Raw genomic sequence first — 25,149 nt, 5'->3', positions numbered from 1 at the left:
ATATGTTATAATGTTCAGGACTCTTGGAAGAGTTGCCATTGGGTAAAGGAGATCCTGGTCTACTGCTATGCTCACTTAAACTGATCCAGAATGCCACAGCATGCCTGGTCATCAATCTCCCTGCTTCTACTGCATGTTCCCTTCACTAGCTTCCAGTTGCTACCCGCATCCATTTCAAAACACTGGAGATGGACCCACAAAGCAATGATGGGCATGGCCCCTTACCCCCAGGACATGGTCCACTCCTACACTCCTTTCCACACACGATCAGCTAACACAAGAGGACCTCTGTCCTTCCCCTCCCTATAGGACACCCTGGCCAGCTTTCCAAACATCCTAGAGGCTCCTCTATTTCCTGGTCCCAAGCTGTGGAATGACCTCCCCGCTCAGTCAGGACTGCAAACTCACTCCCCATTTTCTGCCACAGTCTGAAAACTCACCTCTTCAGCTTTACCTCAGCCCTAGTCCTCATTCCTTGTACACACACACACACGCACGCACGCACGCACGCACGCACGCACGCACGCACACACGCACGCAAAGTCTGGCCCAGGGGAGTGTTTTGAAATTAACCTGGGCATAGGCCTATAGGCTATTTCTCAGTAGAATTTGTAAGGATTCATGCTTGTTCCTTTTGTTGTTTCATTCTCAAGATGTGAAAGAAGATTTTTTAAATGTATTTACATTTTTGTAGAGACCTTTTGAATTGATTCACCTGATTATATTTGTCTACTCACAACCACAAAAGACAATGTATTGGACTGTAAATGGCCCTTACTGCATGCATGTGACATTTATGTTTTGTTTTGTTACAAATGAGTGGCTTACATTTGGCTAAAAGACTATTGATATTGCACCCACTGTTAAATAACATTGTTGTAATCCAATGCAGTTGTATGTGACTGTTATGGTCCACACGTACAGCATGACAAGAGGTGCAGTCGGCCATAAGGTATTTTCATATTAATCATATACCTGGTTTATGGACAATAGTTAACTTGTCTTGCACTTTCTATTTGTGTAAGATGATATAATGCTTTTGTCTGATATAATCTTTGTCTGATATGCGCAAATATGGAGATGACTGAAATCATAGTACTGTGTCATAGAGGCCTTCTCTGACAAAACAAAACACCACTATACAAGTAGATATAAACTATACACTCTTTCTACAGATCTCAAACAACAACAACTTTGATGTTTCTAATGGAATATATGCAGTGGTGTAAAGTAACTAAGAACATTTACTCAAGTACTGTACTTTAGTACAGTTTTGAGGGATTTTTACTTTACTGAAGTATTACCAGTTTTCAGTACTTTTACTTCTACTCCACTACATCTCAGAGGCAAATATTATGTAATATAATATTGTACTTTTTACTCCACTACAATTACTTTACAACGTGTCGCATCTTGTAGATCTTCTATTTTCAAAATATTTTTATACATTTTAGACATATGATAACTTGTGAAATGGGACATTCTGCATAATGAGTACTTTTACTTTTGGTACTTTAAGTATATTTTGATACAAATACTTTGTACTTTTACTCAAGTACATTTTTAATTCCGGATACTTCAATGTAGTAGTACTCTGTTACAAGTATACTTGTAACCAGGGGCGGATATTTGCACTAGGCATACCAAGCACTTGCTTGGAGCCCCAAGGCATGGGAGTCCCCACCTCCCCCCTTTTTTTTTTTTCTTAATTATTTTTTTTTTTCAGAGTACTACTACATTGAAGTATCGATACTTTTACTTTGAAGGGGTACAGAGTTGAAGGGGAAAAAAACTAACTAACAAACAATGGTGGAAAAACAGCCCCGAATTCATCCAGCGCATTGACCCTGCGGAAGACACGTCGCACGTGTTCAGTTCAGTGTTGCCATGTCTGCTTATTATAAGCGACTTTGGGGTTTCTTTTTCTGTAAAGTTGCTTGTAAATATTGGTAGTTGCGGGTTGCGGTTTTTGGGGCTCAATTGTTTCCAAAGAGTAGTTGCTTATTTAGGCTTGTTTCCTAAATGTTGTTTAAATCAGTTAAATCAGTTAAAACAGTTCTCAAACATTTTCTTGTTTCATGTCAAGGACCCCCATGTGTCCACGGACCCCCATCTGAAAAATATTTTGTGCCAGGGACCCCCACTAGCTCTGGTCCATAGCGTTAGAAGGAGAACTCCTCCTTCTAACGTTATGGACAACAGACGATAGACCCCCATCATAACAGATTTATTTTGTTAAAATGTTTTAAAAATATTCCACATTTGTTTTTCCAAGATTGTTTTTTTTAATAGCAGATCTACAAGCTCACAACACGTCGCATCGCGACTTGTTGTGAGCTTGTAGATGTAGAAAAGTGTTTTTTTGTGCCTAAGTCCATTTTTCATTTCTTCTTTTCCTTCAAAATGACTTAGGCAATTATGCTATGAGGCTAACGATATTTTGCTTGCTTTCCTAGACCTGGTTGCTTATTTCTCTAGCAAAATCTGGCAACACTGGTTGAGTTCCTATGCATACTGTACGTGCAGCGCAACCTGTCAATCCATCTGTTGGTCGGCGGCATGATGGCAGGAGACCCGTACCTTCGGCGAGTGGAAAGAGTACAGTTTGGCATCATCGACCCAGATGAAACTGTACGGATTTTCTGTTTTCACTAATTAATATGAGATATCATTCATAATAGCAACGATTGATGAGGGGAGGGGTAGCTAATTGATTGCAAATAAATACGCATTAATTTAAGCTAGCTTTTAAGTTGAGCTACCACCAACGGCAGCATGATGTCGATGGAAGTTTCAAAAAGTGTAATTATTTATGTCCAATGTTGCTAAATACATATGAAAAGAGTTTTTGTTAACTGTATTACTCGGTGTGCATCACGTTGTTTTGCAATTTTCCACTCAACGTTTCCGAGGTTTCCTAGATTCACCATGTGTTTCCCCCTGTTTCTTTTTGAGGGAGGTGAAAATGCCATTGCTTGGCGTCCTTGCTTGTTGTTATCTATTATGTCCATTAATACATGGAAACTTTTTCTCCAGAGACGGATGTCCGTTGCAGAAATCAAATGCACCGAAACCACAGACAAAGGCCAAGTGAAACTTGGTGGCCTTATGGACCCGAGGCAAGGGGTCCTTGAACGGTTTGGAAGGTGTCAAACATGTTCAGGTAGTGCATTATATTATCTTTTTGTAAAAATGTTGTACCAGTGTCAATTCTACTTGGTGTCAATCCCAGCAGTGTACACTATTAACAAGGGTCTTCTTCCCTCTCTCAGGTAACATGACAGATTGTCCAGGCCATTTTGGCCACATAGAGCTGGCAAAGCCAGTATTCCATGTGGGATTTATGTCAAAGATCATGAAGGTTCTCCGATGTGTCTGCTTCAATTGCTCCAAGTTGTTAGTGGATTTGGTTAGTACAGCCAATTTATTTCCTCATTATGCGGAAAGCCCAGCAATGTTGCTCATGGGATGAACTGTTATTTGAATCTTGTTCACAACTTGTGGATTTTAATTGTCTCTTCACATCTAGAATAATCCCAAGATGAAGGACATCCTGTCTAAAACGAAAGGGTGTCCCATAAAGCGACTGATGCATGTGTACGTGTTGTGTAAAGGCAAAAATATCTGTGAAGGAGATGAGGAGATGGACATCATATTTGAAAAGCAGCAGGTACAGTACAATAACATCAACCGTGTTTTTATTTGTTAATATATTAACAAAATGGCACTGGCTGTCAAGGGCCTTTTGGTCTTCAGATTTGTACAGCAGCCTATGGAGGCAGGGGAGAGGGTCTCCATACCTCTCTCGCTTCAATTTGTACTGTATATCTTTTTCTTACACTCCATTTCCACCCTCTTCTCTTTTCTCCGACCCACTCAGGGCCATGGTGGCTGTGGGCTCTTCCAGCCCCATATCAGGCACTCTGGCCTGGAGCTCTACGCCGAGTGGAAGCATCTCAATGACGACTGCCAGGAGAAGAAGATCCTGTTGAGTCCTGAGCGCGTGCGTGAGATCTTCAAAAGCATCTCCGACAAGGAGAGCATCTTCCTGGGCATGGACCCCGAGTTCGCCCGGCCAGAGTGGATGATTGCCACTGTTTTGCCTGTGCCTCCATTGGCCGTTAGGCCTGCTATACTCAGGCATGGCTCCAGCCGCCACCAGGTTAGCAGATATTGTCCTTGTTTATATGCTGTATTAGGACATTAGAGAGTGACCGCCATCTGCCTGAATGAATGAAACCTCCGAGAAATAGATCTGCCACCCGCACGGACATAACTTAATAATCAGTACTATGTGAAGCCGACATAAAATGCTAACATCCGTTTTTGCGCAGCTGCTTTCCCGAAAGTAAATCCAAGAGTGTACAAATGGCACCAAATGAACCCTTAAGGGGAAGCTCCGCTCCTCACTGTCCAATCTATGCAATGTCGTATCGTATCGTATCGTAATGGATACACCTGGCAAATGTAGCCTAATCAAATCTCATGGGAACAAATGATGTTTGTGTCTTATGCTTGATTGTGGATGAAAGGGGGAAATTATGCTAAAGCAGATGTATTTGGATGTGTAGACGAATTAATGTAAACATTAATTAACATGACCAATTCTCTTGGCGGGGAGCGGGAGGGAGATTGAAAGTATCAATTAAGTTACGTTGTTGTGCCTCTCGCGCTTTATATGCTCTCGTGTTGAGATGTTATGCTGTTGTGTCTCGCACACATTATGCACTGTAATGAGCCGCCCCTGTTGTAGACATGTTTTACATGACAGCAATGAATTCACAGGATCGGAAGAGGAGACACACAAATTAATATTTAACTCATTATGTATTTTCGTGCGCCCCCAACTGATTCAAGATACATTTTTATGATCCAAATTCGTCCGCCCCGTGGATATCCGCGGCTATAACCATGATCCGCACATTTCTAATGGACAACTATTTCTTGTCGTATTGAAGTGCTGCAGTTGATGGTCGAATGGCATTAACGGCAGTATGACTAATGTTTTCTATTACGAAGGATGACTTGACCTACAAACTGTCTGACATAGTCAGCATTAACAACCTGCTGAGAAGACATGAGCAGAGCGGTGCCGCACCTCACATTATCGCTGAAGATGTCCAGCTCCTTCAGTACCACGTAGCCACAATGATGGACAATGAGCTTCCAGGCATCCCCAGGGTATGCAATAATTCCATAATTTCTACAAGAGTGTGTTGCTGGATAGAATTCACCTCAACCTCTGCTTTGGAATTGTCAGCTTAATGTGATTTAAAACAAACAAATAGACTTATAGTAGCTTTCTTATTGTTTCCTATACTTGATTGTTGGCGTTTGGTGACACATGTTTTGACATAATGCTATTATGCTAATGATTTAGCTTTAACTTCTTCCCAGTCATGTCATAGGTCTGGCCGCCCACTCAAAACCCTCAAACAGCGGCTAGTGGGTAAGGAGGGGCGTGTCCGTGGTAACCTGATGGGGAAGCGTGTGGACTTCTCTGCCCGAGCTGTCATCACCCCTGACCCCAACCTGGAAATTGACCAAGTGGGCGTTCCACGATCCATCGCAGCCACCCTGACCTTCCCAGAAATTGTCACAGCATCAAATATTCACGGGTACAATGAGGGTTAGGGATAGGGGTTATTTTATTTGTTATGTTCAGACTACTTGACAACATCATGAAAGAATTGCATCTCTAATTGGACTTAAATACCTACAGATGCAGCAATGTTGACAATTTAAGCCTGATTTATACTTTGCCATAGGACGGTGTCGTGCTCTGAATATAGGGAGGGAAGGAGAACAACAGTTGAGCTTCTCAGAGTAGCTGCCAGGTTGAAAGAATCATAAGTGGTATCGGAATTGGTAAATTCCAAACAATACCCAACCCTAGGTGCAGTCTACAGATAATTTGTATTCTTATCAATAACTGTATAGTTTTTTATTTTATTTCAACCCCCAGTTTGGCATTTATTAGGCCACAGACCCCAATAACTCCAAGAGTGTACAAAGAGTTACAGATCTGTAAGGGTCCATTTGATTCCTAGTGATGAATAATTTAGTTGGGGATCCCTTACTATAATTTAGTTGGGGACCCTACTTTGAAAAGTAGGGTCCCCTCTGCTGTATAGTATACTAATAAAAATATTCTCATGACCTTTCAAGGCTACAAGAGTTGGTATTTAGAGGCAACAGCCAGTACCCAGGAGCCAGATATCTTATCCGTGGTAATGGTGACAGAATCGATCTGCGCTTTCACCCCAGAATAAGTGATGTTCTTCTAGAATTTGGCGATAAGGTAAGATTGTTTGGATGATATAATGTCTTAATGTACTGTACATGTTTGTTTTTTTCATCTCAAAGTAAACTCACAATTCCTTTTCTCCTGTTAGGTGGAAAGACACATGCGTGATGGTGACGTTGTCGTCTTCAACCGACAACCCTCTCTACATAAAATGTCCATGATGGGACACAGAGTTCGGGTCATTGCCTGGTCCACCTTCCGACTTAACCTCAGGTGCCAAATTAATTCCTATTTGTATTGAGCTGTTATACACAATTTAGAATTTAGGCAATTAGCAGATGGTCTTATCCGGAGCAACCTAAGATCAGAGTAAATGGCATGAACCCTAGTCAAGAAATAAATGGTCTCATAAGTAGAGTGAAAAGAAAAAGAGGTAATTACTTAGGATTCCAGGTAAACGTCAGACCTTGCATTTGTCTATAAACAAGAAATTGTTATAATATCGTGTGTAACAGTCTGATGAAATGAGTCTGAAAACTTGAATTCTGTCATACAGTACTGTATGTTGTCTGTCAGACAGTATCAAATCTGACTTTCAAAGCTTGTCATTCAGTGCACTGTTTGTCAACGTCAGGTTCAGGGACCACCAAAGGACTTATGGGTCTGTAGTAACTCTTGTGGGTGTACAAATGGAACCAAATGGACCCTAAAGGTTGTGACAGACGGTAAGCGGTCCACGCGGGCGTTACCGCTCGGATCAGCGGGGATCGCGCCGCGATCATTGTTGTTTTGTCCTCCTGCGCGGTGCGGGGGAAAAAAAGCTAGCACCACAATCCAGCTCTTGCCGCCCGCGCGCGTGTGCACAAACGAGCACTCGCACGAAAGTTTCACAGGATCGCGCCCGCTCGCCTCACGGCCCCTCAACTTCTCCGCGCGTCCCAAATAATCGCCCGCCTCTCATTGAAAATGAATTACACGGGCGCGTCGGCCGCTTCCCGTCTGAAAGGACCCTTACACTGTCAGAGAGTTACTGTAAATAAAGCTTGAAATGAAAACAGGTTGAGAACCACTGCTTTAGATTAGCTCTAACAAACACATGGATTCTCTTCCTGCAGTGTGACCACCCCGTACAATGCTGACTTCGATGGTGACGAGATGAACCTCCACCTGCCCCAGTCCCTTGAGACCAAGGCAGAGGTCCAGGAGCTCGCCATGGTGCCACGCATGATTGTCACGCCTCAGTCCAGCAAACCCATCATGGGAATCGTGCAGGACACGCTCACAGCGGTGTACAAATTCACTAAAAGGGATGTTTTCTTAGAGCGGGTAAGTAAGAGTTGAAGTGAATTGTCTGTCTTATTCAAAGTTGCTTTTACAGAACTTTAATATTGAATGAATACGACTTATTTTAAACCAATCTGTATTGTGGAATATCTAAATAATACACTATAACTAGCAGATCTACAGTGGTTGGAGGTCGTTTCCCTAGTCTTATAGTGAGAAATTTAAACCCTGATGTGGCCTGAAGCTCATAAGTGCAATGTCTCCCCAGGGCAAGTGGGGATTACTTCTTGGCTAAAATGCGGTCTCATGCGGGAGACCCGGGTTCGAATCCTGGACATAAAAGTTACGAATTGCATTTTAAGATGTTTTTGGTGTGAATGAGTATGATTGATTTGTTAATCCAGTTCCCAATTGAACACTCACATGGACACCACTCACCGTGTTTGTCCCAACCCCACCAGGGTGACATGATGAACCTGCTCATGCACCTTTCCACGTGGGATGGGAAGATGCCCAAGCCGGCCATCCTCAAACCCTGTCCCCTGTGGACAGGCAAGCAGATCTTCAGCCTTGTCATTCCCGGGCACATCAATGCCTTGCGAACGCACAGCAACCATCCCGACGATGAGGACAGAGGACCTTATAGACACATCTCCCCAGGGGACACCAAGGTACTACTAAACTTGACATGGTTGTTTATAGACTAATACTAACATGTACTTGTCCTGGTATTTGAAAGACGGTTACCCTGTAGCTGAGCCAGTTAATGCGGTACCCCCACCTTTCTCTCTTCACTTTCCTTGTGTATATAGAAGCAGAAATGCTATAAAATAATCTTGAAACATGATTTTTTTTATTGCCATAGCTGTAATACTTTTAAACTGTATTCACCCAGGTCAGAGTAGAGAATGGTGAGCTGATCATGGGCGTCATGTGTAAGAGGTCTCTTGGAACATCACATGGCTCTTTGGTCCACATCTGCTTTCTGCAGATGGGCCACAACATCACCAGGCTCTTGTACAATAACATTCAGACCGTCGTCAACAACTGGCTGCTCATTGAAGGTAAGGAGCCACTAGAATTTCTGCTCTACTATCGAGAGAGACTAGTCCAAAGCACCAGGGTGTTACACAAGAGTACTGTATGATGTTGATATGCAAATTTGCAAGTACAAATTTGCAGACAATTATAACACACCTTGTACTGTGCTGATAAACAGAAGACACATGTCCCTCCACTTTTTCACATTATGTTTTATACTTACATTATGTTACTTATACTACTGAAATATTTAACTTTAATTTTATAATGGAAGTCAATGGGGATAAATCTTGCCCAAAATTGGGGTCATACGCCATAGATCCGTCTTAGATGACTGACGTCACTGGCTGGCCACATGAAGTCAGAGATTGAAATTGGAGCCACACCGTTCCCATGATTTGACTTTTAATGCTTATTAGGACTTAGGCAATGAGCGATTTCAAAGAATCCAAAAATAGAACGATCATCTATTTATAATTGTATATTTACGGTATACACAGAATTTTAAACTATATATTGCATGTAATTCTACTTTACATAAGTTGCAAATGACAAATGTATTGTCCTCCAACTTCTTGAAATGTTGCCACGATTTAGACAGGATTTCATTGATCACTAGCAGTGTGGCAGTATTCAGTCACATGGCTCACTAACCCAGTCAAAGCATCGTGAAAAACAAGTAAATGATTAGTGTGCAGCATGTTTATATTAGGGGTGGGACAATATATCGATATATCGATATATCGCGATACTTTATCCCGCGATAAATAATCAATATTAATTTTAATTAAAAAAAAAAATGTTTTAGTTTGTGATAAGTTGTTTTTCCAACTCTGTATTTGTGTAATGATGATTTTTAACTGTTTGGTGCCATTTTATGTGTTTATGAATTGAATACAAGGACTATCGTGATATATCGTTTGTGAAATGTCTTGCAATATATAACGAATATCGTGATATGGCAATATATCGAATTTTGTCGAATATCGTGATATATATTGTTATCGTGGGTCTAATATCGTGATATATATCGTATCGTGAGGTACCCATATCGTCCCACCCCTAGTTTATATGTATGTATACCAAAACATTTATGTTAGTACCTGTCAATTTCAGAGTTATGGGTAATTAATTTATGTTATTACCTGTCAATTTCAGAGTTATGGGTAATTATCGATACGTAGTCCCATGTTAATGTTAATGTTTATGACCCTTCTGTTGCATTTTTGTCCAGGTCATTCTATCGGCATTGCTGACTGCATTGCGGATATGAAGACTTACAGTGACATCCAGGATACACTCAGGAATGCCAAACGGGATGTGAGAGATGTAAGCACATTTTCCGCATCACTAACGCTCTTAAACCCTACTTAGTTGACCGGTGTCACCCAGGGCTCTGCACATGGCCCCTTCCTTTTTTTACTCCACACCAAATGTCTTCGCCGGAAATAGCCCATCTATAAGCTTGCAGTTGCAACGCACAGTGTTGTGAGCTTGTAGATCTGCTATTTTTGCCTAATGTTTGCCTATTATGACATGCCCAGAACAGGGACTGTAGGGTTACATTGGTTAAAATAACACATTCTTTTCTGGTTTCTTAGAAAATATACCAAACTGAATTATTTACAAATATGTCTGTTAATGTTTGACGTGTGTGTGTGTGTGTGTGTGTGTGTGTGTGTGTGTGTGTGTGTGTGTGCGTGCGTGCGTGCGTGCGTGGTGTGCGTGCGTGCGTGCGTGCGTGCGTGCGTGCGTGTGTGTGTCGCCCCAGGTCATCGATAAGGCCCAAAACAACGAGTTGGAGCCGACCCCAGGTAACACCTTGAGACAGACCTGTGAGAGCCAGGTCAACCGTATCCTCAACGATGCCCGTGACAAGACCGGATCCTCTGCTCAGAAGTCACTGTCTGAATACAACAACTTTAAGATCATGGTGGTGGCCGGGTCCAAGGGATCCAACATCAACATATCACAGGTGGGTTGCTGACCTCGAGAGACGGTTGGGGCTCAGTTTAAAAGCCATACTTTTACTTTTACTTTCTACTTTGACTTGGCTATATATTTTTTAAGAACTTACTTTTGTTCTATTGTTTATTTGTTCTATTATTTATGTTATGTACATATTTATACATAATGTATTTATAAACATTATTTTATGGTAAGACTGTCATCGTTTTTATGTATACATTTAAAAGCCCAATTCACACCACTCAACATAAACCTTTCTTCATCCCCTAATAAATGGTGCTCACCCTTCTCCATTACTCCTTATAGGTTATTGGAGCGGTAGGGCAGCAGAATGTTGATGGGAAGCGTATCCCCTTTGGCTTCAAGCAGCGCACATTGCCCCACTTTGTGAAGGATGACTATGGCCCTGAGAGTAGAGGTTTTGTAGAGAACTCCTACCTGGCTGGCCTGACACCCACTGAGTTCTTTTTTCACGCGATGGGAGGCAGAGAGGGTCTGATCGATACGGCTGTTAAGACTGCTGAAACTGGTATGTGTTATTAATTAGTACCCCTCCAGTATTGGGGATCAGTAGGACATAGTGGGTATGTGAATAAACCTACCGTACAAGATCATCTCCTTCAATGAGGCTAATTATCATCAGTTATAAAGTTGGAAATTAGCAGTTTCAATGTAGGAACTTCCCCTGCCCTTCCCCGTCAGGTTACATCCAGCGGCGTCTGATGAAATCCTTGGATTCGCTGATGGTGAAATATGACAGCACGGTCCGTAACTCCGCTAACGAGGTGATGCAGCTACGCTATGGCGAGGACGGCCTGGCCGGAGAAGCTCTGGAGGTCCAAAACATGGCCACGCTCAAGCCCTCAAACCAGGCCTTTGAAAAGAGGTGAGACAAACACCAAAGTTCACACGTACCTATTTCATTTAAAAATACTACTTTTAACATAAAGTTGTATTTTTCTTGTTTAACCACAGCCCTATTTTATACTTCATAGTATAATTATTTATTTATTTTTGAAAGATTGAACCTATAATGACATGCCCAAAATAGGGACACCAGGTTGAAAGTGGTTAATATGTATCAGACTATACAAAATAAAATACAATCTTAAAAGTAAAAGAAAATACACATTTGCACAATGCATCTACTATTGTGACAGGGAAGTGCACCTTCTTTTTCAGAATGTATTTAAATTGGTTTCAACTCATTTTGTTGTTAGTATGATAGTTATTTTTCCCTAGCAGACTACTTGAACAAATATAAAAACACAAGATACGTTGTGCTGCCCTTTTTAAATAGCGTAATTGTTTTGGCTCGGTTGACCAGGTTTTCGCAACAATTCTAACTCCTTTCTATCACCTCCTGCAATCACACTGGAATGTCATGATCTTGTTAACTGCAGATGACTGTAACTCAAGTCAGTGGCCTAACTTGTCTTGTATCCCCCTATGTAATCTGTCTAGGTTTAAGTTTGACTACACCAATGAAAGGGTGCTGAGGCGCATCCTGCAGGATCATGTGCTGAAAGACGTGATGACAAACGCTCATGTACAGAGCTCTTTAGATGAGGAATTCATCAAGATGAAGGAAGACCGAGAGAGCCTCAGAACTTTTATTTTCCCCCCTGAAAGGGACAGCAAGGTGTGTGTACGTGTGCATGTACCGTGTGTGTGTGTGTGTGTGTGTGTGTGTGTGTGTGTGTGTGTGTGTGTGTGTGTGTGTGTGTGTGTGTGTGTGTGTGTGTGTGTGTGTGTGTGTGTGTGTGTGTGTGTGTACGCGCGCACATGCGTGTGCTTGTGTCTACTGGCAGCTGCTGCTCAGGATTGTAGAATTGGTAGTGTTCTTTTTGATGTGGTTCCAGTATCATAGCAAAGCATAAAACTATGCTAATGAAATAAACATTGAAATGATCAGGATAATCCCACAGCTCCTTTATCAGCAGGTGAAACTCTCCTTGCTCTTTTTGTGATCGTATGGACCCAATATGTCCTTTTTATTTTTGTGTTCAACAAGTGAGAGGACCACAAATGAATTCTCACTGCTTGATGACTGTTTTGTTTGGTTCTGTGAAATTCTAACAACATTTGTGCCAGGTGGCTTTGTGTAAAAAAAAACGTCGGATGACGGAAAGAAAAACGCATACGAAGAATAAGTGTGGAAACTCCTTAGCATTCTTTCTCCAACGCTGTGCACAAACACTGCGCCAATTGGTAGTAGTAAAGAGTAGACAGTAAAGTCCTAGAGTAATATAGTAGTAGTATGGCCCACCCCCTTGCCCAATTGAAGCCTCTAATCTGTTATTCTGTTCCTGTTTACTATTGCAACAGATCAGTTCATTTATGGGGTAAATTCTTGACTTGTTTGCATGGTCAAAGTTGCTGGGCCTGTGGTTACAATGGTGGGGCAAGTGACTTTGGTAAGGTGTCAACCCATGCTAACAGTTGTGCAATGCTCATCCTGTCCTCTAGCCGGTGGTGCTGCCATGCAACCTGGACAGACTGATCTGGAACGGCCAGAAGATCTTCAGAATCAACACTCAGTCCACTACAGACCTCCATCCTCTACGAGTAGTCAAAGGTATGCCTCAGAAAGCCCTAGAGTTTTGAATTATGTGAACAAATGCAGTAGCCTCAAGCACTGCTTATGGCTATAAGCCTTCTGGTATATCTATGTCAATTATATAAGGGTTACCAGAGGGGAATTATAACTTGTATTGAGCATTGTGGATTGTTACCAGTGGCTATAATGTGACATATACTGTTAATAGTGTTGAGGAAATTGACTCAACAGGCCTGTGTTGTCATGTGGTTGACTTTCACATAGCTACATTCATTAGAATAAAATGTGCCTTAAAAGTGAAGGTTTCTTCACTTCAGTACAAGCCTTTAGGTATTTATTTTCATAAAATCCTTAATTAAAGGGGAAATTTGCCAATATTCAACATGATTGTGTTCATTATATTTTGAGGACATGAATCTGACATAACGCTTCCTGATGTGTCGTACTCTTTGATAGCTCATTCAATGTTTCGTTCAGTTCTATGTGGCCTGGTGGTTTGTTCCATGTGGTAGGTACTTTATGAGCAGTTTTGTTGACAGTAGTGTAATCATGGATTGCACTACGAAAAAACAATTTAATGAAATTAATTTCACCAACAGTAGCAAGCAAACTCAACTATGAACTGGGTAACATAGTAAATGTTAGTTTCCTTCTAACCCATTAGATGTTGAGGAGCTGAGTAAGAAGCTGGTGATTGTGAACGGTGACGACCCACTGAGCAGACAGGCGCAGCAGAATGCCACACTGCTCTTCAACATCCATCTGCGCTCCACCCTCTGCTCCAGACGCATGACAGAGGAGTTCCGCTTTTCCACAGAGGCCTTCGAGTGGCTGCTAGGAGAGATTGAAGACAAGTTTAACCTGGCCATCGTAAGTTTGGCATATCCCTAGATTCTGTATACTGCAGTATGCATGTAAGCATGCCGAATTCGTAGCAAAACATTACACAGTGGCCTATGGGGAAATTATGAAGTTGTATTAAGAATTGCTGAATTACCAAATACAATTTAACTGTAGCTAATAAGATGCTCTCATTCATCTCCCTGCTCTAGGTCCACCCAGGTGAGATGGTGGGGGCTCTGGCCGCCCAGTCGCTGGGAGAGCCCGCCACCCAGATGACCCTGAACACCTTCCACTATGCCGGCGTGTCGGCCAAGAACGTCACACTGGGCGTGCCACGTCTCAAGGAGCTGATCAATGTCTCCAAGAATCCTAAAACACCATCACTGAGAGTCTACCTCCTGGGCCAGGCGGCACGCGATGCAGAGAGGGCCAAGGACATCCTGTGTCGACTGGAGCACACCACCTTGCGCAAGGTTAGGACGCGTGGAATACATGGAATAAAGCATATAGGCTTCATTCCAATTGGAAAAGATGGAAGAGCTCCTCCTAGTGTCGTATGTTGTGTAAATGTGTCCACACGACAATCATTCCACAATCCTTGGAATGCATTTGTCTTTTTGACAATCCATTACAGACTGATTTGCCAAACTAAAGAATATTACTATAATTACAGTACATGATGTTGACCAAAAGAAAACTGTCTCTTTTGTCTTACAGGTAACGACCAACACTGCTATCTACTATGACCCCAATCCCCAGAACACTGTGGTGATGGAGGACCAGGAGTGGGTGAGCGTCTACTATGATATGCCCGACTTCGACAGGACGCACATCTCTCCCTGGCTGCTGCGCATCGAGTTGGGCCGCAAACAGATGACCGACCGCAAGCTCACCATGGAGCAGATTGCTGTGACGATCAATGCCAGTGAGTGGCTCATATAGACTGGGTTATTCAATACTTCAATAAAAGAAATACCCACCCACCCACACACACATAAAATGCCCAATAATACCAGCGTCATGTTCCTCCCTCCAGCATTCTCAGGCGATGTAAACTGTATCTTCAGCGATGACAACGCTGAGAAACTGGTTCTGCGGCTCCGCATCATGAACAGCAACGGGAACAAGCTTGAAGAGGTGAGAAACAGCAGCCATGTTTCAAATTATACTCACTGCAACACTAACATTCCTCCTTTTTAGCTTTTATGATCATTGTGACATTTGACCAATTTTCTTTGTCTAGGATGAGGAGTTAGTGGACAAGATGACTGATGACGTTTTCCTGAGAATGATGGAAGACAACATCCTGAAACACATGACACTACAGGGCATTGAGCAGATCAAAAAGGTAGCAGATGGAACGCACATGACCACACAAACCGCATTAACGACTTTAACCCTTTATACTTATTTGACCGGTCTCCCCCAGAGCTCTATACTTGGTCCGCTCTTTTCTTTGATCAATACTAAATCTCTTCAGCCGATCTACAAGCTCACAATGCATCGCAAGCTTAAATCTTGTTTTTTCACTGAATGCTCAACCCAGAATAAGGACGCTAGGGTTCATGTGATAAAAATATATTCTGAGAAATTGATTTCCCTGCGTGCATGATGAATGATCGCATACAAATTTGATGAGCATTTTAACAATATTAACAACAGAGGCCTACAGTATGTAGTGCTGGTTACAAATCAACAGTCAAACTCTCTCCTTCTTCAGGTGTACATGACCAGCAAGAAGAAGACCTTCATTACGCAGGAGGGCGAGTTTAAAGTTCTGCAGCAGTGGGTACTTGAAACGGAGGGAGGGGGGCTCTTGAGGGTCCTTGGCGAAAAGGAAGTGGACCCTGTCAGGACCACCTCCAATGATATTGTGGAGATCTTCACGGTATGCCACAAGGACACAGTACAAGTTGTATAGCATCTTTCATCTTTGAAGGATTTTAGCCCTCGTTGTGAAAAAAATACATTTCTCGAATGAAAGTCTCAAGAAAGCACAACTGAAGACCGTGCTCTCCTCCATGCAGGTGCTGGGTATCGAGGCTGCGCGCAAGGCTCTGGAGCTTGAGTTGGACCATATCCTTTCATTCGACGGTTCCTACGTCAACTACCGTCACCTGGCCCTGCTCTGTGACACCATGACAAGTAGAGGATATCTGATGCCCATCACACGTTTTGGCAACAGGCAAAACGTGGGAGCTCTCTCGAAGTGCACCTTTGAGGAGATGGTGAGAAAAGATTATGCAGATTTTATGCAGATTGACCTTATATTGGATTGACCACAGTGGGAGGTGTCTAATACATTATTCCATTAATAAGCAGGCTTTGTTAACACTGACACTTAACCTTTGATATAAGTTGATATATATTATATATTGATAAGAATCATACATATCTCACCAAGAAAAATAACTGACCGAATTTCCCAATTACCTCGCTGTTCTAGAGAATGTTTAGAGGAAGTTGACTTAAAGTACACAATACACAAAATAATAATAAGTAATGTATTGTATAAGTAATGTATTGTCATTCTTTTTTTTTTCTTTTTTTACTTTGTTTATTGGGTTTTTCACAGCAGGATTCAGCATTAAATGCATATGATCAGGTGCATAAAAAATGTATTGTCATTCTATACTATTCCTTTGCTCATATTAACTACTTCAATGAAATTCTTTTACCTGTTTTTTTCAGCCCATTGTTTAGGTAAAGCGCTTTGCTATTGCTAAAGTCTATGCTATACAAATAAACATTCTGATTACATTATTATTCCAGGTGGATGTGCTGATGGAAGCAGCGTACCACAGTGAAAGCGACCCTCTGAAGGGTGTGTCTGAGAACATCATGCTTGGTCAGCTGGCTCCAGCCGGGACGGGTTGCTTCGACCTGCTGCTAGACACCGAGAAGTGTAAATATGCCAAGGAGGTCCCCACAAACACCTGTGACTTACACATGGCCGGACGTAAGTTGGAGAGAAAAAGCAATGACTGTAGATCAGGGGTCTACGTCAACGTTTTTCAGGCCAAGGACCCCTTAGCTCAGAGAGAGATGAAGCAGGGACCCCCATTTATCTACCTTACAATTGGAATCTACAGTCATGCGCGAGAATGTCTGTAAGTTGCATGATCAGTGTTGCCAGATTGCGCGCGAGCAACAAGCAACCAGCTTTATGCAAAAACACCGCGCTGCGCACTGCGCATGCGTGGACGCACTTTCCCATCCAAATACTGTCTGTCTGACTCTTTGGGAGGGTTGAACGCAGCGAACGCCGTCTCGCGGGCTGCTTCATCAATCTGTGCCGCACATTCTGGTCCTGCAAGAGCCTGTGTGAATAGATAGATAGATGAACGGGTGAAATGTGTCCGTCTCTCAGTTTGCTTTCGTTTTCGGTTTGCGTCTCGAAACAAACACTGCTGTTGCTCTCGCTTTTGGTTTGCGTGTCGAAAACGTCTACAGCCTACTACACGAGAGCCTCGCACCAGCGACTAGACGGAAGGGTCGCCTAGCGACCCGCACCTCTAGTTGTATACAATTAGTTGCTCTTCCCCCCCCCCTACAGCAGACCTCGCGAGGCGTTGTGAGCTTGTAGATCTGTTATTTTCGCCTAATGTTCCCCTCAGAAAAGGGATGCTAGGGTTCAAGTGGTTAATATGTCAAAAACAAAGTTCTGATCACACAATGATTTGGGGGCCCCCCTGTAGTAACTCTGACGACCTCCTAGGAGTCCCGGACCCCCTGTTGAAGACCCCTGCTCTAGATAAGAGAGAATGCATGCATATCTACATTAGTATCCAGGTGCAGGACAAACAAAAGATCAACGTCAATAAATCAATAAAGTCTGCTCACTAGGCCTGGACGGCTGACGTAGCGGTCCAGGCACCTAGGCTGCTAATGCAACCTCACAGCGTGTCGCGGGTCGACTCCCGATCCCGACGACTTTTGCTGTGTGTCACTCCCCTTCTCTCTCTCTCTCCCCATTTCCTGTCAGTCTATTGTGATCTATCACAAGTAAGACGCGCGAACGCTGGAAGCGAACGCAGCTCGAAATATGTTGCAGGTGTGTGCATTTTAATCAGAGCATTGTCTACATTCCTGCGTTCTTCATGGCCACATTGTAGTGCAGGCGTCTGTGTGGCGTTATTATGAATCCCACGCCGCGTCCTGGATTTAGACCCGCCTTACGTGTCTGATTGGCTCCCCGGCAGGCATAGTTTTACTGAGGTTAGGGTTAGGGTTAGGGTTAGGTTTAGGCATAGTCTTACTGAGGTTAGGGTTAGGGTTAGGGTTAGGTTTAGGCATAGTTTTACTGAGGTTAGGGTTAGGGTTGAGGTTAGGTATAGGCATAGTAGCAAAAACGAGAACTGTCAATCACAGCGACTACTGACCAATCACAGCGCCCGCTCAGCGGGTTTGCCACGACGCGGTGTGGGAATCATAATAACGCGTCTGTGTGTGTGTGTGTGTGTGTGTGTGTGTGTGTGCGTGAAACCCTGCTCGGCACTCTGGCGCACTCTGGAGGCTGCACACAGGCAGTGCACGCACACAGACAGACACACACACACACAAGCCGAGCAGGATTTCATAGTAAGCTCCACTTGGGCGGAGGCGCGCCTCCTTCCGCGTTCGCAAATAATGGCAGAAAAAGCCCCCAAAATATCCCCCCAAAAATAAAAAGGCTACACACTGCTATTATGCTCCCAAGAGCATAGTCGTTGCTGTCGGACAGAAATCTTGTATCTCCCTATTTCAAATGTTTTTTTTCCATAAATGAATGCTCTACTTCATCAACACAGTCTCACATAAAAGTAGCAAAATAGCTGATCTACAAGATCGGCTATATCTTTTTTTTTTTTAAAGAAATGTAAGTTTAAGTTAAAGTGGTTAAGTGTGTATGTGGGTTTTATAAATATTGAATCAATGAATTGGAACACAGGTTATTTTTTCCATTTTCTGAAAAGTAACAGTTTTGGACATGCAAGACTTCCATTCGACATCGACAATATTAGCAGTGTGCAGACTGTTGTCTCATGTTAAAAAACATTACTCAGCAGAATGTGTATTAGATACAGAATGTGAATTAGATGTGTTACATGTGTCAGTAGTGTGTCTGTGGAAGAGTGTCAGAGTGTGTGTCAGTAAGTGGATGTGGTTCCTGCCTATATCTGCTGAGTGCTGGATGCCAATCATCAGCCATTCCAGTGATTGGTTTGGGTTGCCTGCTTAAGAGCACCAAACACCTGAGCATTTCGGCAGTACTTGTTGTAGTGCTGTCCCCTGCTTGCTTGCCATGCTATTGTTTTGTACTGCACATTATATTCAGTTAACCTTCATTATGGGCTTGCTGGTGCAAGTATTTCTGAAGGCACATAGTTAATGGTTGATAAGATTGTAACCCGTTTTTGATGAGCTTGATTATTTTTCTATAGTTAATGGTGTATGGGGCCAGCTTTTTGTAACTGTAAACTTTTGGACAGATTAGTTTAGTGCAGTTAGGTTGGAGTAGAACTCATTCTGTTATAGCTGGGAGTGTGGGCATAAGGTTTTCAAAAAACATCGCAAACGAGTTGGACATACTGGGTATGCTAAATAACATACTAAATCAAATCAAATCAAACTTTATTTATAAAGCACATTTACAACACTCGAAACTGACCAAAGTGCTGTACATGGTGAGACAAAAAACATCAATCAGGAAAGTATGTAAGTGTGACAACAACAAAGTCACACATCACATACAACAAGAGATCAAGACATGAACTTAAATGTAATTAAAAGCTAAGGAATAAAAGTGTGTTTTAAGAAGGGATTTAAAAGCCTCAATAGAATTGGCACTAATATAGAAGGGCAGGCTGTTCCAGAGCCTGGGAGCAGCAGCAGCAACGGCGCGGTCACCCCTACTCCTCAGCCCGGTTATGTGAACCTCTAAGAGCAACTGGTTGGCTGACCTCAGTGCTCTCTCTGGAATGTAGGGCTCCAAAAGTTCGGGCAAGTATAAAGGGGCCAGGCCGTGCAGAGATTTGTAGGTGAATAAAAAAAGCTTAAAATCTATTCTAAAATTGACAGGGAGCCAGTGCAGGGCAGCTAAAACTGGGGTTATGTGCTCTCGCTTTTTTGTACCAGTGAGGAGGCGACCAGCCGCATTTTTCACCAGCTGCAGGCGCCTGAGTGAGGACTTATCAATACTGGAGAATAGGGAGTTGCAATCTAATCTAGAGGATATGAAAGCATGGATTGCCATCTCCAGCTGTTTAGGTGGGAGACAGGGTTTAACTTTCGCTAACAGGCGTAATTGGAAAAAAACTGCTTTTAACAACGGAGCTAATATGTTTATTAAAGGTGAAGGTACTGTCAATGGTGACACCGAGGTTTTTAACGGAGAAACGGATGTTTGTGCTGAGGGAACCTAGGGTGTTGTTGGTGGATGGAGCAGTGTTATGGCCAAAGAATATAACTTCTGTTTTATTTTCATTGAGGTTTAAAAAATGTGTTTTCCATAAATCTGTGCCATTGAACACCCTTTACATCTGTGTGTTGGTTAAAAAAATACTGAACCAATAAAGCATTAACAAGCAAAACCAGATAACTCCATTGGATCCTCAAACTTTCTGCTAAACGAGCTAACTCCACCAAAGGGGGGTGGAGTTAGCTGGTTTTGCTGACTCCAGGCTCTACCCTCTTTTGACCTCCAACCTCATTGTGAGCTTGTTGGTCCATTCAGCTGATCTTATCAATGATGAACAAAACCTAACTCCACTTTTTGTTTCTTTTTTTTCATTTCCTGAAAAACTAACATTTTGGAGTTAGCGGTTTCTGCCCGACAGCAGCGATATCCAATCAATTATTTGGGGTTTCAACCATATACAGTCCTATCTAATATTGGATTCATTGCAAACCGATCACTAGGGGGCGAGCCCAACTTGTTTGCCATGGTTTTTGAAAACCTTATGCCCATGCCTAACACCATGCCAAAAAAAAAAAATGAATTCCCTCCCAGCTATTATCTTTATTTTATGTTTGTTAGGTTAGACAGTTTCTAAAACCCCAGATTGGGTTCAGATTGATTTTGATTATTTATTGAGTTGCGCCACATTTTTCTGCAAAACTAACAAGAAAAGAAAAAAGAAACGGTCAATAAAAAACAAACTTCACTTTTCAACCTTATGTGACAATCCTTTATCCTATAAGATGTTTGCGACTTGTAGCCTATTTGTTGTTGTGCACATGATGTTTTACAATGTAGATGGTGGAGCATTGATATTGACTTTGTCTGCATCCATCCTGCTTGCAGCCACTGGAATGTTCTTTTCCGGGACACCCAGCCCCATGAGCATGGGGCTATCCCCTGGCATGACACCCTGGATCGGGGGAGCGACCTCAGCATACAGTGAAAGGTTCTCTAATGCTGGTGAGTTACGGGCCTTGGATTCACATGGCTCAACTGCATTTTTGACATCTGCATAGTGCGTACTACTGACTCATTCTTTTTTTTTAATCTCCAGGAACCGGCATGACTCCCGGGGCAGCAGGCTTTTCACCCAGCATGATGTCTGAAGTGAGCTCTCCGGCATGGTCCCCTACCGCTGGGACTCCAAGGACAACCAGCCCATATACCCCCTCTCCAGGTTAGACAAGGGACAGACTTTTTAAGTGGTTAAATGTCTTAGCGGGGTACTACAGAGGATGTGCAATGATGTGATGTGCATTGTTTTCATCCACATCGATGGCAAAAGCCTTATAGTGCGTGTGTGAAACTCTATTGCGAAGCTTGCAAATGGCCTGTGTGATATCCATGGGCTGTGTTTGTATTTGGTTAAAATGTAAATATACCTAAATTGTCACATAATGGACCACAAATTCTCATTTAGTAATCTCAGCCGCTCCTCTTCAATAGATGGCATAGTATGTTAACTGCTGAGGCTCTCCCAAGTTCAAGAAAACAAAATCAAGGAAGTTTCTCATTTTCACGTTTTGCTGGATCAGAAATGTGCACTGTTGCTACAATCTACATCAAACTTGGCACAAACACTGTTCAGGGGTCTGGCATGAGAATAGTCAAACCAAAATTGCACACACATGGGGCGCTATAGCAGTGTTACTGCAGTGTTTAACACTTCAAATAGCCATAACTGTGACCATTGCTCTGATCAGTGCAATATAGTACTAGATTTGGAAGCTGCGTAGTGACCTGAAATGCTAGCGGTCTAAAACTTTTTTCTATAAGTGAGGTTTGGACACTGACCAATCCTGCACCGTGATTGGCCAATAGTCTACAACGCAGTCTACAACCCTAACCCTTCCACAGTCAATGCAAATCTATACTTTTGCAAAGTCAGCCAATCACATTACAGCTAGTGTCATCATCACCACTAGCTGTAATGTGATTGGCTGACTTTGCAAATTCAGGACTGTGATTGGCTAGCGAAACACATGACACATGTGCAGCCCTATGAATAGCAGTATGGACTTAAAAAAACTTCCATCACTGTGATGACCACTGTGACCACACCGCCCACTTCACACTGGGTGTGATTTTTTCATTTCAACTGGTCTATATCCTTGGAATGGGAGTGTGTGTGATTCAGGGGAGTCGATCCATGATAACATTTGTAGACTTGGGCATTCATGCTTGACTTGTCGCTTTTGCCGGTATGGCACCCATGCTAGTAGGTAATGTTTAGCAGTCCAATAAACCATCAAAAAATTAACATGGTCTGACGTCATCTGCACATCCTCTATAGAAATGCAATACTTATCTTCAGTTATCTTCAGTCATGAATGCAATGGCAGAATTTAGAAATCAGTTCAATGATAGTTCTGAGTTTTGTTCTAACATTGTTGTATGTGTGACTTCAGATGGAGCCATATCCCCCAACTACTGGCCCACCTCCACGGAATTTGGGGCGCGCTCTCCCAGTGGCTTCACCCCGCACAGCCCCGGTTACTCCCCTACCTCCCCCCTTTACTCCAACGAATACAGCCCCACCTCCCCCTCCTACTCTCCTACCTCACCCGCCTACATGTCTACTTCCCCATCCTATTCCCCCACCTCCCCGATTTACTCCCCTACCTCTCCCTCCTATTCCCCCACCTCCCCGAGTTACTCCCCTACCTCTCCCTCCTATTGTCTCACCTCTCCATCCTGTTCAGCCGCCTACAAGCCCAACTCTCCCTCCCATTCATCCAGCTCCCCTTCCTATTCGCCCAGCTCCCCCTCCTACGAGGCCACCTCCCCCTCCTGCAGCCCCACCTCCCCCTCCTACAGCCCTACCTCCCCTTCGTACTTGGCCAGCTCACCCACCTATGTGCCCAGCTCACCCTCCTGCTCTCCTGTCTCTCCCAAATACCTAACACCATACAGCCCAAACTCCCCGGAGTATAGCCCTACTCACAACTATTTGTACGCGCCCGGCTCTCCGACGTACTCCCCCACATCTCCCAAGTACTCCCCCACATCTCCCAAGTACTCCCCCACATCTCCCAAGTACTCCCCCACATCCCCTACCTACTCCCCCACATCCCCTACCTACTCCCCCACATCCCCCAGCTACTCCCCGAAATCGCCCAGCCACTCCGCCACCTCACGAAGCTACTCCCCCACATCTCCCCAGTACTCCCCCACATCCCCTACCTACTCCCCCACATCCCCCAGCTACTCCCCCACCTCACCCAGCTACTCCCCCACCTCACCTAGCTACTCCCCGAAATCGCCCAGCTACTCTCCCACCTCACCCAGCTACTCTCCCACCTCACCCAGCTACTCTCCCACCTCACCCAGCTACTCTCCCACCTCACCCAGTTACTCCCCAACCTCACCCAGTTACTCCCCAACCTCACCCAGTTACTCCCCCACCTCACCCAGTTACTCCCCAACCTCACCCAGTTACTCCCCAACCTCACCCAGTTACTCCCCCACCTCACCCAGTTACTCCCCAACCTCACCCTCCTACTCCCCCACCTCACACAGTTACTCCCCCACTTCACCCAGCTACACACCAAGATCACCTACCTACTCCCCCACCTCACCCTCCTACTCCCCGAAATCACCCACCTCACCCTCCTACTCCCCCACCTCAACCAAATACTCACCCTTTTCCCCCACATACTCATCCACTAGTCAAGGCTCCACCTCCCCTGGCCACAGTGTCACCGACTCTGATTACAGCCCCACCTCCCCTGGATACACCCCCACCTCCCCAGGCCACAGCCCCACCTACCCTGGATACACCTCCCCAGGCCACAGCCCCACCCTCCCTGACCACATCCTCGCCAGCCCATCCATCAGCCCCAACGACAGCGACGAGGAGAACAACTGAGCTTCTATGAAGACGGGCGGCAGCTGTACTCCCCCAACTACAGCTTTTAATTCCCCACCTCCCCCTCCTATTTGTGTACTTCCCACCTACTCTCCAAACGTATGTGCCCACCTATTCCCCCACCTCACCCACGTACTTGCCCTCTAGTCCTCAAGGCTTCATTTTCAGCCCCACCTCCCCTGGCTACATCCTGACTTCACCCAAATACAGTCTCCTGATATGAAAGCTCCAGCTGAGAGACCCCTACTTCTTTTATCATCTTGTTCTATTAGTGTTCAAATATCTACTGTGTGATGTTCTGTTGCCTTTGTTTGTTTCTGGCAGCTATCTTAAGGCTCTTTTTTCCATAACCGGAAACTTTCCAGAATTAGTGAAGTTCTGTGATTTTTTTTTTTTTGGTATACGTTTACATTATAACTAGATCCACCCCTGAAGGGTACCTCTCCCTTAATCATACAACATTTAAAAAAAACTCCCCGAGTTCTACCTCCTGAGCAGGCCCAAAATTAGGTTATGAGAACCTTATCTGAAACCCACTGTTCACTTAGTTCTTATTATAATCTATATATAATATAGCTACTTATAGCTCTTTTTTATAGTAGAAAAGAGACAGAAGATATACCCCCCCCCTCCTCCTAATCCAAAAGAAATATTTTTCTTTTCTATGTTCCGTTTTCTTCATTTTTTTTGCTTATGTTCTACAATGTTTTTTTATTTGTATTATATACTGTGTGATTTCATGTTGCCATTTTGTTCATGGCAGCTTGCCTTTAGCACTTAAACATTGCTAAGAAAGGTTCTCTTTTAATAAAAGTTATTGTTATTATTTTGTCTTATTCCAACAACAATCCCACCTCCCATCATTTAATAATGATTGACAGTTTTGACAACAGTTG

General features: G+C 43.5%; 1 protein-coding gene across 1 annotated transcript; it reads left to right on the top strand.

The window, feature by feature from the left end:
* Positions 1-2,562: 2,562 nt before the first annotated feature.
* Positions 2,563-24,253, top strand: LOC311034430 (DNA-directed RNA polymerase II subunit RPB1-like; the record flags this gene model as incomplete). Its single annotated transcript, XM_084042311.1, has 30 exons — positions 2,563-2,631; positions 3,037-3,163; positions 3,273-3,409; positions 3,530-3,670; positions 3,881-4,162; positions 5,020-5,181; positions 5,398-5,618; positions 6,169-6,301; positions 6,396-6,520; positions 7,363-7,573; positions 7,993-8,202; positions 8,427-8,595; positions 9,807-9,901; positions 10,344-10,547; positions 10,847-11,069; positions 11,243-11,426; positions 12,005-12,182; positions 13,013-13,118; positions 13,765-13,970; positions 14,153-14,416; positions 14,661-14,868; positions 14,980-15,080; positions 15,187-15,291; positions 15,664-15,831; positions 15,971-16,171; positions 16,716-16,902; positions 21,229-21,345; positions 21,440-21,562; positions 22,794-24,045; positions 24,211-24,253. The coding sequence occupies 30 exons, from the start codon at positions 2,563-2,565 to the stop codon at positions 24,251-24,253; spliced, it is 5,952 nt and encodes a 1,983-aa protein (XP_083898437.1).
* Between the last annotated feature and the right edge of the window lie 896 nt (positions 24,254-25,149).

The sequence above is a fragment of the Gymnoscopelus microlampas genome (assembly GCF_963454915.1).
Source record: "Gymnoscopelus microlampas genome assembly, chromosome: 19".
Lineage (NCBI taxonomy): Eukaryota > Metazoa > Chordata > Actinopteri > Myctophiformes > Myctophidae > Gymnoscopelus > Gymnoscopelus microlampas.
Note: the sequence above shows the minus strand (reverse complement) of the source record. Positions and strands in the feature narration are given on the sequence as shown.